General features: G+C 39.4%; 1 protein-coding gene across 1 annotated transcript; it reads right to left on the reverse strand.

The window, feature by feature from the left end:
- Positions 1-7,772: 7,772 nt before the first annotated feature.
- adrb2a (adrenoceptor beta 2, surface a) lies at positions 7,773-13,261 on the reverse strand. Its single transcript, XM_084941972.1, has 2 exons — positions 13,105-13,261; positions 7,773-12,783 (listed from the first exon to the last, which is right to left on the reverse strand). The coding sequence occupies exon 2, from the start codon at positions 12,781-12,783 to the stop codon at positions 11,536-11,538; it is 1,248 nt and encodes a 415-aa protein (XP_084798098.1). The 5' UTR covers positions 13,105-13,261; the 3' UTR covers positions 7,773-11,535.
- Positions 13,262-13,789: the final 528 nt, after the last annotated feature.

Raw genomic sequence — 13,789 nt, forward strand, 5'->3', positions numbered from 1 at the left:
ATCATTACACTGTGACGAACTTCAGGGAAATGTACGCAGCACAGAACGTGGTGTGTGTCCATTTACTTGATAAAGTAACAGCTGCTGACACGCGCCTGACGGAATGTACTGCCTATGTCGCACTATTTACTACTGACCCAAGAAGTGTTTTAAATACAATTCATAGCTTCCATTTCACATCCTGTGCTCCCTCAGTTATGGCGTACTACTGTATACTTCTTCACCACTGGACACTAACCATGAGCCCATAGGGCCAAACATGTAAACACACAGACATTAGAAACATGTTAGCCAGAGCTACTCACCAGCATCACACCATATCCGTGGCTGCAGCACCATATTAGGGTTCAAACTGACAAGCATCTTTCTTTCATGAGTTGGGGAATGCTTATGGGAATACTGTTGTGTCAGAGGGATAATCACACAGTCTAGTCGTGACGAGGCCTGGCAAGACTGACTGTGACTTTACACTTTAGAACACTACGTAGTATGACATTTGCTTTCCTGTCTATGTTTTCGTTTCTTTTGTACCGTTTTCAAAGCTGTGAATTCTCCAGACATGTGCTTTCAAACAGGTTGTTCAGCCTGCCAGTCATACAACAGAGTCACAAAGGTAAATGCATGGTAAATGTAAGCTTTCACATTGCTGACGACTGTCAGTTCAGCATACACCACAACCACTCTGCCACTTACCTTGAGAACTGCAGCATAGACAGTAAAAGAGACACTTTAAAGTTAGCAACAAAGAGGCAGTTGCTTACAGAATACAGCACAGTCAAATTGATTGCTTGGAAACAAGTAACAGATAAATGAGCCATTAGGGAAGCAAGAAAGAAACAGAGAAAGAAAAAGACAGGAAGTCAGGCACATTTTAAAAGGTAATCTTTCACCGCATCCCCTTTGGCCTGTGTTAATGTGCCAGCTACTATCAGCAACAGGAAAAACATTAATCAACCTTGAAACAAGAGCCTGACACTTGAAATTAAGTAGCACAACACTCCCTGCTTACTTTAAGCAGTTAACATATTTTATATGTGGCCACCCATTCCCTCAGTTAAAACAACAATCCTGACCCTCTGTAAACCATAGACAGAATGTATTTTTCATCAAAGAAAACCACAAGCAGATGTACGCAGTTTGTAGCCAAGTCTGTTCAAAAGAGCTGCTCGTGCATATTATTCACGAGTGCAGTGTTGATTTAGTCCTCCGTTGGACTCTAAGACACATGATATCGGGAGCTTACTTATTGTCATTTGCAGTTTACATGAAATAAAAGTAAATAAGAAAACAGAAATAAAGCAGTTAGCACAAAAAAGTGGTTGCTTATTGATTGAACGCAGTCAAAGACAAATCTTAAATGATCATTTAAGGTACGTGAAGTAGGAAAAAAAAGATGGGGAGTGGGGCAGAAGGAGGGATTGCTTAATATCTACTCACAGAAGAGCACCAAGCTCTCTGAAAGCTTATAGCATGCGCTGAGGGAGTGTATTAGCACATATTAATTTGCACTGTTTATCCCAACCTACGGGTTGTACTTCTATGGTTTATGTGTTTGTGCTCATAAACCATAAATGTTATCACACTAACCTTTGCATCAATAATATCAGCTCTGTCCTAATAATATCTTAAAAATTACTCACAGTAAAATTTGTATGAATGAAACTTAAAGTCCCACCAGCACTATGATATTCTAAATAATTCATTACTATGTATTAGCCCAAATTTAGCTTTCTATGTTGCTTAAAACATAATTTCATTAGCTTAATTATTAATTTCTGAACACTGAAACTTCTTTTTGTATGTAACTAAATAAACACAAATACAAGGTATTCCAAATATTGTGTATACTTAATATGGAAAGCTTCCATTTGTATGAATAATTTCTGGCATTTTATTTTAATTAAGAATTGTATGCCAATAAAGATAGATGAATTTAAATACCATTGATGATGGATCTCACGAAGCAGAATACTGGATGTATGCTGACGATGCCGTTTCCTCTCCTTATACTTGCAGCAGCTGCTTAGGGTTTGCTCAAACTATGCAAATGTGCAATCAACAGGAATGATGTTCATGATGTGCAGTAAAGTAAATATGCTAGACTGGAAATTCTGTTTGCATGCAGATTATATTGAAATAGCCATTTTTAGAGCCTATGTTACTCCACTACAAATTTGCTTACAGTAAAACAAACATGAAAATGCTTCAGGCAGCCTGTAATGATACATTTGGGATCTTGCTTCCAAGATGGACAAATACAAGCCAAAACTCTGTAACCAATAAGGTTCCTGGCTTCTACGCTGACCTGAAGAATTTTATTTAGAAATGTATGTATCAATTAATTGATTCTGTGGCCATAGTGGCCTTAACTGTACCAACTTTAAGTGACAAAAAAAATCCTCCTGCTTCTGAAAAGTTTGAATCAATCGCACGTTAGTGTTCAATGATTCATTTGAAAGCCTGATGCTTAACATTGTCCACCCCAGCTGTGAAACTCAGAAACCAGTCTTACTTGTTATCATCTATCGTCCACCTGGGCCTTACACAGAGTTTCTGTCTGATTTCTCAGACTTTATATCTAATTTAGTTCTGAGCTCAAATAAAATAATTATTGTGGGTGATTTTAACATCCATGTAGATGCTAAAAATGACAGCCTCAACATGGCATTTAGTCTGTTATTAGACTCAATCGGCTTCTCTCAAAATGTAAAAGAACCCACCCACCACTTTAATCACACTCTAGATCTTGTTTTAACATATGGCATAGAAACTGAACATTTAACAGTGTTTCCTGAAAACCCTCTCCTGTCTGATCATTTCCTGATAACATTTACATTTACAATAATTGATTACACAGCGGTGGAGAGTAGATTTTATCAAAGTAGATGTCTTTCTGAAAGCGCTGTAACTAAGTTTAAGAATATAATCCACCCACTGTTATCATCTTCAATGCCCTGTACCAACACAGAGCAGAGCAGCTATCTGAACGCTACCCCAACAGAGGTCGATTATCTTGTTAATAATTTCACCTCCTCACTACGTACGACTCTGGATACTGTAGCTCCAGTGAAAACTAAGGTCTCTAATCAGAAGTACCTGACTCCGTGGTATAATTCTCAAACACGTACCCTAAAGCAGATGACTCATAATCTGGAGAGGAAATGGCGTGTCACAAATTTAGAGGATCATCATTTAGCCTCGAGAAATAGTTTGCTGCTTTATAAGAAAGCCCTCCGCAAAGCCAGAACATCTTACTATTCATCACTGATTGAAGAAAATAAGAACAACCCCAGGTTTCTCTTCAGCACTGTAGCCAGGCTGACAAACAGTCAGAGCTCTGTTGAGCCAACCATCCCTTTAACGTTAACTAGTAATGACTTCATGAACTTCTTCACAAATAAAATTTTTATCATTAGAGAAAAAATTACCAGTAATCATCCCACAGATGTAATATTATCTACAGCTACTCTTAGTACCATTGATGTTAAGTTAGACTCTTTTTCTCCAATTGATCTTTCTGAGTTAACTTCAATAATTACTTCCTCCAAACCATCAACGTGTCTTTTAGACCCCATTCCTACAAAACTGCTCAAAGAAGTCCTGCCATTAATTAATTCTTCAATCTTAAATATGATCAACCTATCTCTAATAATCGGCTATGTACCACAGGCCTTCAAGCTGGCTGTAGTTAAACCTTTACTCAAAAAGCCATCTCTAGACCCAGCAGTCTTAGCTAATTATAGGCCAATCTCCAACCTTCCTTTCATATCAAAAATCCTTGAAAGAGTAGTTGTCAAACAGCTAACAGATCATCTGCAGAGGAATGGTTTATTTGAAGAGTTTCAGTCAGGTTTCAGAGCTCATCACAGCACAGAAACAGCTTTAGTGAAGGTTACAAATGATCTTCTTATGGCCTCTGACAGTGGACTCATCTCTGTGCTTGTCCTGCTAGACCTCAGTGCAGCGTTCGATACTGTTGACCATAATATCCTATTAGAGCGATTAGAACATGCTGTAGGTATTACAGGTACTGCACTGCAGTGGTTTGTATCATATCTATCTAATAGACTCCAATTTGTGCATGTAAATGGAGAATCCTCTTCACACACTGAGGTTAATTATGGAGTTCCACAGGGTTCAGTGCTAGGACCAATTCTGTTTACATTATACATGCTTCCCTTAGGCAGCATCATTAGAAGACATAGCATACATTTTCACTGCTATGCCGATGACACCCAGCTCTATCTGTCCATGAAGCCAGATAACACACACCAATTAGTTAAACTGCAGGAATGTCTTAAAGACATAAAGACCTGGATGGCCGCTAACTTTCTGCTTCTTAATTCAGATAAAACTGAGGTTATTGTACTCGGCCCTGAAAATCTTAGAAATATGGTATCTAACCAGATTCATACTCTGGATGGCATTACCTTGGCCTCCAGTAACGCTGTGAGGAACCTTGGAGTCATTTTTGACCAGGACATGTCCTTCAACGCACATATTAAACAAATATGTAAGACTGCTTTCTTCCATTTGCGCAACATCTCTAAAATTAGAAATATCCTGTCTCAGAGTGACGCTGAAAAACTAGTTCATGCATTTATTACTTCCAGGCTGGACTACTGTAATTCATTATTATCAGGATGTCCAAAAAACTCACTGAAAAGCCTTCAGCTAATCCAAAATGCTGCAGCAAGAGTACTGACAGGGACTAGAAAGAGAGAGCATATTTCTCCTGTTTTGGCATCCCTTCATTGGCTTCCTGTTAAATCCAGAATTGAATTCAAAATCCTGCTCCTCACATACAAGGTCTTAAATAATCAGGCCCCATCTTATCTTAATGACCTTGTAGTACCATATCACCCTATTAGAGCACTTCGCTCTCGCTCTGCAGGCCTACTTGTTGTTCCTAGAGTATTTAAAAGTAGAATGGGAGGCAGAGCCTTCAGTTTTCAGGCCCCTCTTCTGTGGAACCAGCTTCCAGTTTGGATTCGGGAGACAGACACTATCTCTACTTTTAAGATTAGGCTTAAAACTTTCCTTTTTGCTAAAGCATATAGTTAGGGCTGGACCAGGTGACCCTGAATCCTCCCTTAGTTATGCTGCAATAGACGTAGGCTGCCAGGGGATTCCCATGATGCATTGAGTTTTTCCTTTCCAGTCACCTTTCTCACTCACTATGTATTAATAGACCTCTCTGCATTGAATCATATCTGTTATTAACCTCTGTCTCTCTTCCACAGCATGTCTTTTATCCTGTCTTCCTTCTCTCACCCCAACCGGTCACAGCAGATGGCCGCCCCTCCCTGAGCCTGGTTCTGCCGGAGGTTTCTTCCTGTTAAAAGGGAGTTTTTCCTTCCCACTGTCGCCAAAGTGCTTGCTCATAGGGGGTCATATGATTGTTGGGTTTTTCTCTGTATCTATGAAGCGCCTTGAGGCGACTTTTGTTGTGATTTGGCGCTATATAAATAAAATTGAATTGAATTGAATTGAATGATTACTGCATTTGAGTGTTCTCATGTGTTTTTTTTTTTTTTTTTTTAAATGTATTTCTTTTTAAAATATTGAGCTGGACTATAAGGTCTAAAATAAACACACTTAATGCAATAAACTTAACAAGACACCACATTTCACTTTATTCAAAGCACAAGACTTACCATGTTGGACTTCTAACAACTATGTGATATTAATAGTTACAAATAATAAGTAGTAATAAGTGAATAATTGGTGATATCACTGCTACTGTGCTTAAATGTGTGAAACTCTATGTTTCACACAGTTTGATCTCCTGTTTACATTTTGTCAAACTAGGGTTAGGTTATACACGCTTGTGAGTCTAACTAATAACCTCTTACAGACAGATTTGTATCCATCCTGCAAAACAGTCCATAAGCTGTATTTTTTACATTCTCCACTGGTTATGACAAAGTGTTGGTGCTGAAAGAGGTAAAAGGCCCGATGTTAAAAAAAAAAGAAGAAAAAAAACCCCCAGATTTTGATATTTTTTTTCTGCTTGTGATCCTTCTCTCTATTTGTTGTGAGACTTCTCTGGACATAGTGAGAACGTGAGAATAAAGGTTAACGTGCATGTCACACACCAGAAGGTCAAGAGTTAGCAACCCCGCTGACAGAAATCCACAGGGATAACATTTCACTGAGCTCTCATAGACTGCCAACTTTTTCTTGGACCGGCCTTGTTCTTCTTTCCTTCTTTAAATTGTCACACCTAAAGCATGCAATCAGCTGTGACCTTATTGTCCAGTAGTTTAGTCCAGTGATTGGTCTGAACTTATGAGCTCACTTATGAGCTCACAAGCTCTTATTAAAAATGCTATGTCCATTGCTGGTGCTATGTTAATTTCACAAGAACTGAGGTATTTATATCTTGTAATGTAGAGATGTAAATCCTTTTTAGAGAAGAGAAGTGATAGACTGATCATTTTGTTGCTCACTGGAGATAAAAAATAATAATAATAATAATAATTTGACACAGTTATGACTAAAAACATTTATGGGATAAACATAGATAATTTTTGGTTATGACAGAATACCAAACAGAAAATATTTTTGAAAAGATGTGTTTTATTATATTTACTTTGGCCTTTAAACAGAGTGAAACACATCTTTCAAGGTCACGTTTGCTTTTTTAACCTTAGGTCAGGTGGATCTAGTTTTTCAGAGGGGGGCAAACTTTAATTTGAGATGTGCCTATGAGTCCACAAACATCCACACGTTCTCAAATACATACAGACGAACACACTCACACAGACACACATGCTAGCAGGTCTCTTGGGAGAAAGGGAACTGCAGACATAGCGGTGCCTCGGTCACTGTAGTCACCAGGGTGCCAGGGGACATATCGATCTATCAAAAACAATGTTTTCACATAGTCACACCCTGTATGCAGTATATCCCTGACACGATTAACATATCTGAGAAAATAGTCTTCCTGTCCCAAAACAGACTTTCTTTCCAGAGTTTTCCCTCCATGCTACTTTCTTTTCCCTCTCACTCAACATGGTGGGCCTCTATGGGAAAATGGCGTTCTTATCTAGCTCTTAAGGATCAAAGTCTGCAAAGCTTGATTGTGGATATTACCATGGAAGGACTTATTTGAGTGGCTTGGCACATAAGTTGGCACAATATTAATCTTGCAGACTCATGTATGCGTGCATCCCAGTGACTCAATTTCAGTAGATGTCTAAAACCCTGAAATAAGGAGCATCTGCCGGGTTAGCCCGGATTCTGATATGGCATTCGTCCAGGACCCTCCACAGAGCAGAAAAGGCCACAGTGTAGATGTTCTGTCTGCGTGGGGAGTTTAACCTCTAACCCTGAAAATTAATATTCCTTAGAGTGTGCAGAAATTTTATCAAGCTTCAAAGCTAGTCACCATTTTTTCATCGTTCTTAGTATACCTATAGAAACTGTAGTATGTGATATTACTGAAAGTGGCTCATTTTACTGTTTTGTATGATGTAAAAAACTGTTCATATCTCACTTAAAATAGTAAATCAGTGCCCAGTGTTCTCTACTCAGCATGAAAGGCGTAATCACATCTCCAGAGCAAAATCCTTTTCTGTGAAACTGCATTCCTAACTATGATGACTACTCTTAAGGTTTTTGATCTTCATTCTGCAAATGAACATATTTTATTCTTGAAAGAAACATGAAAAATGCTCTCCACTCCAGCTTAGTGCCAAATATCGAGATGTTTTTATGGCTCTATATATTTCTTCTATCCTCCTCCCTTGGATTTCTGGAATAGAATTAGGTGGTCTGTATAATGTACGATTACTTGGAGCACTAGGCAGACACGCTGTTTAAAAAGGAAAGTGGAAAGATTTTAATTGTATCCCGATGTCCTTCCTGTCCATCATTCCAGATCACGTTTTGATAGTTTTCCCATACTAAAATAGACTTAACTGCAGTTGGGCCTTCGAGACTGACGTATCCTTTACGTGTGCATTTTAATGTGTATAAAGGAAATGCACATGAGGACATTATGTGCAACATGTAAATCATTTATTTCCATAAAAATGTTACATCACATATATACATTTTTTTGTAATAAATATCACAAGACACCACATATTGTAACAGCCTCCGATACCTTAACAAACAGTGACAAGAACTTGTGCGAAGTTAGCTTGCAAACATTTAGTAAACATTTAGTTAGCTGAGTGACAGCTTATTCACCCCGGCCACGAGAGGAAAAAAAAGAAAAAAAGTATTTCACATACTTTTTTATATGACGGCTTAAGCAACATTTAACATTTGTAAAAATTCACATTTACACATGTCAGTTTCTCTGAATGCTTCACACTGAACAGCATCTGTGCTGAGATGCTACAGTCTTTATTTTGAGCTGCGAACAGGAAGAAGAACTTCCATGAAAATATTATGGTACAATTGAATAGGCATAACTGTTTAAAGTTCATGAACTCCAATGTCTATTTGGTTATTCAAAATCTCTAAAAATACTTCCTGAAAGTAAATGAAAGTCCTATACAGTGCTGCTTTTAGGATGGTGAATAGTTTAATTAAAATCATGACTAAGTTGTTCTCATGAGCAAAACTGACTTTTATTCAATCTGAACAACTGTGGTTCTGTTAGAAAAGCACTGGTTTTACCCCACCAAGACTTGTATCATATTTAACTCCAAGATATTGATTGCCGTACAAAATTATATGTGTCACTTTGTAACATAACCTCTAAGACTTCTCTGTAACCCTGAATCTGTTTTAAAAATATATTTCTTTCTGTGTGTACCCACACTAAAATCGCTTATCTGCTGCAAGACACTGGTGGGAGAACTAAATGTGGACTGCAAGAATCCGTAGGCAAGGTATGTGGTTAGAAACCATCAGCTGTGCTTTGCTTGGAATGTTATACTGTCAGCTATTCATTCAGGACTCATTGCACATAACAGTGTGGTGTCCTCCAGCAACAACGGGAGGTGAAGCCATGCATCCCTTATTATACAGCCTTATTGATGAAACAGTAACCATGAGTAACTCTGAGCCAGCTGAGGTGCAAGGAGAGGCCACTGCCAGGAGAGAGCAGTGTGGATATATAGTTCACAATCTACAGCACTTGGGCTCAAACTGATCACTTTTAAAGGAAATGGCACAGAAGTCCACAAACACCTCACTACAAATGTGAAGCTGGCATGCAAGAGATCATTTGTGCATTACTCCTAAAATTACACTTATTTAAGCTGCAGACCTTTTAAACTCAGCTATTTGCATCTTAATAAAAGCAACACAGAAAATGGTCTAGAGTCTTTGACCATTTTGTGCTTTGCGTAGACTGTACAGTGAAAATGTTGGGAAAATGCAGACCAACATGTCTTATGACACCCAACCCCTGCATTTACTTTGCTGTAAATCTGTTAAAAAGAAAAACAGATAATGAGCTCGACATCCTGGAAAGCTTGTTTTTTCACATGGCAAACAGTGACGTATGAGGATACCATATTTACGTCTATTCCTAAGGTCTGCAGCAGCAGCAGCGCTGATCGGACATAGCAATACAGTACATGGAGATTCCTCTGAGAGAACAAAGTTCACAGTTTTTACGGCATCAGCAGACCTGCACCGGCAATGCTACATGCACTTTAACACAGGTCACTAACACCGATTTAGACTTGCAGAGAATCCCTGGTCCCCCTTCTGCCACATTTAGCATGCTGATCAAGACATACTAGAGACTGCCAAACTGACTGGGGAAAGGGGTTCTGTCTGTAGGCGCACCTTCATTACTTCTCTTAAGACTAATGATCTTGCACACCGTTTACTGTAAGTCACAAAAAAAAAATTGTTCCCATGACTATCTGATCTCATGTTAAATTGCCCCTTCAGATTTTATTCTAACCTGCATTGTTTATTAGAGAATTAATGTTGGAAACTGGAACAGCTAAGGCACTGTTCTATGGACTCCTTAGTGTCTTCTCCAAAGGTTTTCTGATTTTCAACTGATTTTACAACGGCGGAGGCACCTGTGAGAGAGCAGTGACAACAGTGCACTAAGGGCTGTTTTCTTTTTCTTCCTCTCATCTATCTTTATTAGCCTGAATATTCACCACCGCCACATCTTGGGTGTGGAACTTTGTTATCGCTTGGCTATTTTCACTGTTTATTATTACGTGTGGTTTGTACCCTTGTGCCATGACTAAGGAAATGGCTTCTCTGGTTTCAGTAAACAGTGTACATGCTGAAACAGAGCAACCACAGATTTTAATAAATAAATAGGGCTTGTGCAACAAAGGGGGCTACTGTAACTGTTGCAAAGAAGGAAAAGGAAAGATGAATAGTTTTTCTTACACTTACATAATGGCCATAATGTACCGAGTGACATGTAGCACATAAGTCGGTCACTTAACAGAATGCAAGAAGTGATGGGTTCTGACTGTGCAATAGCAAACTTCAAAACGTGCACTTTTGAATTTATGTTAATAACAGCTGCAAGCTTCAAAGGTCAACACTCAGGATTAACCGCATTATCTGTAATGGCATCCACTTTGCACTGAAAGATTACGTACATATATCTTCGACCTGACAGCGGAACCTGGCTTAGACAACATATACAGGCATGCAAGTTTTGACCAGCCTCACTTTGACCTAGGTTTAATCAGTAACTCGTACATTACTGTAGATTAACCCTCATATCTCTAGTGCTATCTGCCTGCAATGGAAACTCAAATGCAAGAGACTGTAAAACACTATAGGAGGGAACAGGGCCTCGTAACATTGCTGAGGAGTGAGACAGAATGACTGAGACAGGTTTCGCCACACCTGCTTTTGATCATTTTTCAGATTTGGACAATCGTTAAAGAAAAAAAGAGCAAAGTAAAGGATGCCAGATTATAATCTCGGTCAATTTGGAATGTGTTTCTTGAAGCAAAGCATCGAAGAGGTATTACGTTTAACCCTTCACCCTCAATCGTTCTCTGATTACTTTGCTCTTTGTGCCAAATTGGCACGCTTGGATGAAATTTACAACCTCCGATTGCTTCTCCTTTGAAATTCTGAAACATTTTATGCTAATAAAAACTGTGGGATCTCTCTCCAGATCAAAGATAAACAACATGGCTACAAATTCAGTTGAAGCCAGACAATTAGCAGTCATACAATCCACAGGCCATTTAGTAGAGTAAATAAACTGCTGAGATGCTGCCCTACTTTAACTCCTGCGGACAGTGACTTAATGTGACAGATGGTCAGCTAAGATGCAAATATTGAAAAGGTATGATGAGGTAGATGTGAAAATTTAAAAAAAAATAAAAAAATGCAATGAACGCACACAAAAGGGAAATGTGAGAGACCTACAGTTTTGTGTCACTGTGTTTGAAGAGGAAAAGTGACACTTTACTCAGCTGAACAGCTGAGTTATTGTTTCTTTAAAGTCTCCAGAGACTCTGTCAGTCATTTTTGACTGGCCTTACCTTCATCAGTCATTTGAAAAAACAGTTTACAATAGCAGTGTAAACATATCTGGATTTCCTTGTTGACAGAAGTCTCAGTGCTTCAAGTTTATAGGACAGTCGTTATACTCGTTACAGTCATTATGTCTTTGCTGCAATTCCCGTTGGGGTCCACTGCTCTGTCCACAACACTGCAGACCCCTGCTCCTTTCCCCAGAAACCCTTCAGTGGGGTCACTCTCTTCTGAGTTACCTTTGCTTCTCCCCTGCTGCTCACTCTGCCAGCTGTGCCTGCTATAGATGTATCCATTCACAGGTCCAGGGTTGGTGAGGCGGTTCCTATTCATACACAGGATTTCCTTGAATGCATACCAGAATTCAGGGCTCCGACAGTAAATAAGTGGGTTGAAGGCAGAGTTTGCATAACCTATCCAGTTAAGTACCATAAAGGTGATCGGGCTGTTCACAGCCCATATAGCCTCCACCACGTTTAGCACAAAAAAGGGCAGCCAGCACAGAGTAAAGGTCCCCATGATGATGCCCAGAGTCTTCAGAGCTTTGTGTTCCCGAAGGCAAAACTTTGCCTTTTTAAGGCCACGCCCATTATTGGCCTCCAGAGAATTACTGTCGCTATTATGAAAACGTCCAACGCTTTTGTCTATCTTTTTTAGTTGGCGCCTTGCCTCCTGGAAAACTCGACTGTAGACAAAAATCATGATGACCAAAGGGATGTAGAAGGAGATGATAGAGGAAGTGATGGCATAAGCCTGGTTGGTGTGGAATTCGCAGCAGTCGGTTCGGTTCGTACAGTTTTCAGCTTCAAAAGTATCAGCAGTCCACCACTTCATGTGGATGGGCAGGTAAGATATCAGAGCAGCAATCAACCAGACCAGCACCACCACAATGCGAGCTTTGCATTTGGTCAACATCGACTGGTAGCGGAAGGGAGAAGTAATGGCCAAATAACGGTCTATGGCGATGACACACAGGGTCTCAATGCTTGCAGTCACGCAGAGCACATCAGTGGCAGTCCAGAAGTCACACCAGAAATTACCAAAGTACCACGTACCAGAGATAATTTTACAGGCACCGAAAGGAATCACAATCAGACCCATGACCAGGTCAGCACAGGCAAGCGATGTGATGAAACAGTTGGTGACATTCTGGAGACGCTGAAAGCGGGCAATTGCCGTTATGACCAGGATGTTGCCAAAGACAATAATCAAAACTAATAAGGACATGACCATGCCCAGCAGGATCATTACAGGGGCACTGAAACCTTCATCAGTCCCAGTTGAATTTGATGACGAGTTCATCGCAGTCATATTGGTGTACTCTGAGGTGGTTGTATTTCCCATCTGAAGAGAACACACATGAACAAAACACACACACACACACACACACACACACACACACACACACACACACACACACACACACAAACAAACAAAAGGAGTGAATTTTACAAATTACGTTGTTTTGTTTTTTTAATTCTGCCTAATTACAACAAAAGAAAATGAAAAAAAAAAATGCATGCACATAAATCTAGCACTAACAAAAAAGAAAAAGGAGACCAAAGCTTACTGCACAAAAACCACATACATAAACAGTATATCAAGTTGGCTTCAGGCAAGCTTTAAAACATGCTAAACAAGCCAGACAAAAGCAGAAGTACAAACCTCCACAGGTTGCAGTCGTGTTTCCTGGCTCCCATACAAAGTAAAATGTCACTGTTCAGATAGTTCCCACAAAGCAGTGAGTATCACATGTCCCAGCTACTTTCTGCTTTACTTGATCTGCGTGTGTCTCACTCACTCAGTCCCTCAGCTGAGCAGTGTTTCTTCTAATGTGTCTCCCAGGCTATTTGTCAGAGCGCTTATAGCATGCAGTGATGACATCATGGTCAGTACTGAGCCAATCAGACAGCCAGCCTGCGGAGGGTGCTGAGAGCTCTCAAGAGTTTGAACACGCTGTCCCTACAGCGGTGTTTGCAGGGCTGCATGAGACAAAAACTGCAAACAAAGTAAAGGACTCCTAAGATTGATTTTTTTTTATGGTGTATAATTAGTTTTAGAAGGTTTACATTGTGTTTAAAATTAGACTATACTTAAAGTTAGGCAGTGCAAAACTATTTGGAAGTGGGGGAAGGGGGTAATAGGTAATAGCTGCTTTACAGATCTTACTCATTGCTCATATTTCATATTGAAAACAGGCTCAGCTTTCTGCTTTACCTTTTTTTGTTTTAATGTCAAAATAATGTTTTAAAACTGTATATTTTTTTCTGACATATTTTACTTAAATACTGCCCGCATACTTAAGTGTATATTACAGCCTGTTTAGTTTTTGTAACCACAGAATAAACAC

The sequence above is a fragment of the Perissodus microlepis genome, chromosome 2 (genome assembly GCF_051167445.1).
Source record: "Perissodus microlepis isolate ML-2025 ecotype Zambia chromosome 2, ASM5116744v1, whole genome shotgun sequence".
Classification (NCBI taxonomy): domain Eukaryota; kingdom Metazoa; phylum Chordata; class Actinopteri; order Cichliformes; family Cichlidae; genus Perissodus; species Perissodus microlepis.

Coding starts and splice junctions, on each gene's coding strand:
- adrb2a (XM_084941972.1), bottom strand. CDS start 12,783: ATGGGAAATACAACCACCTCAGAGTACACCAATATGACTGCGATGAAC.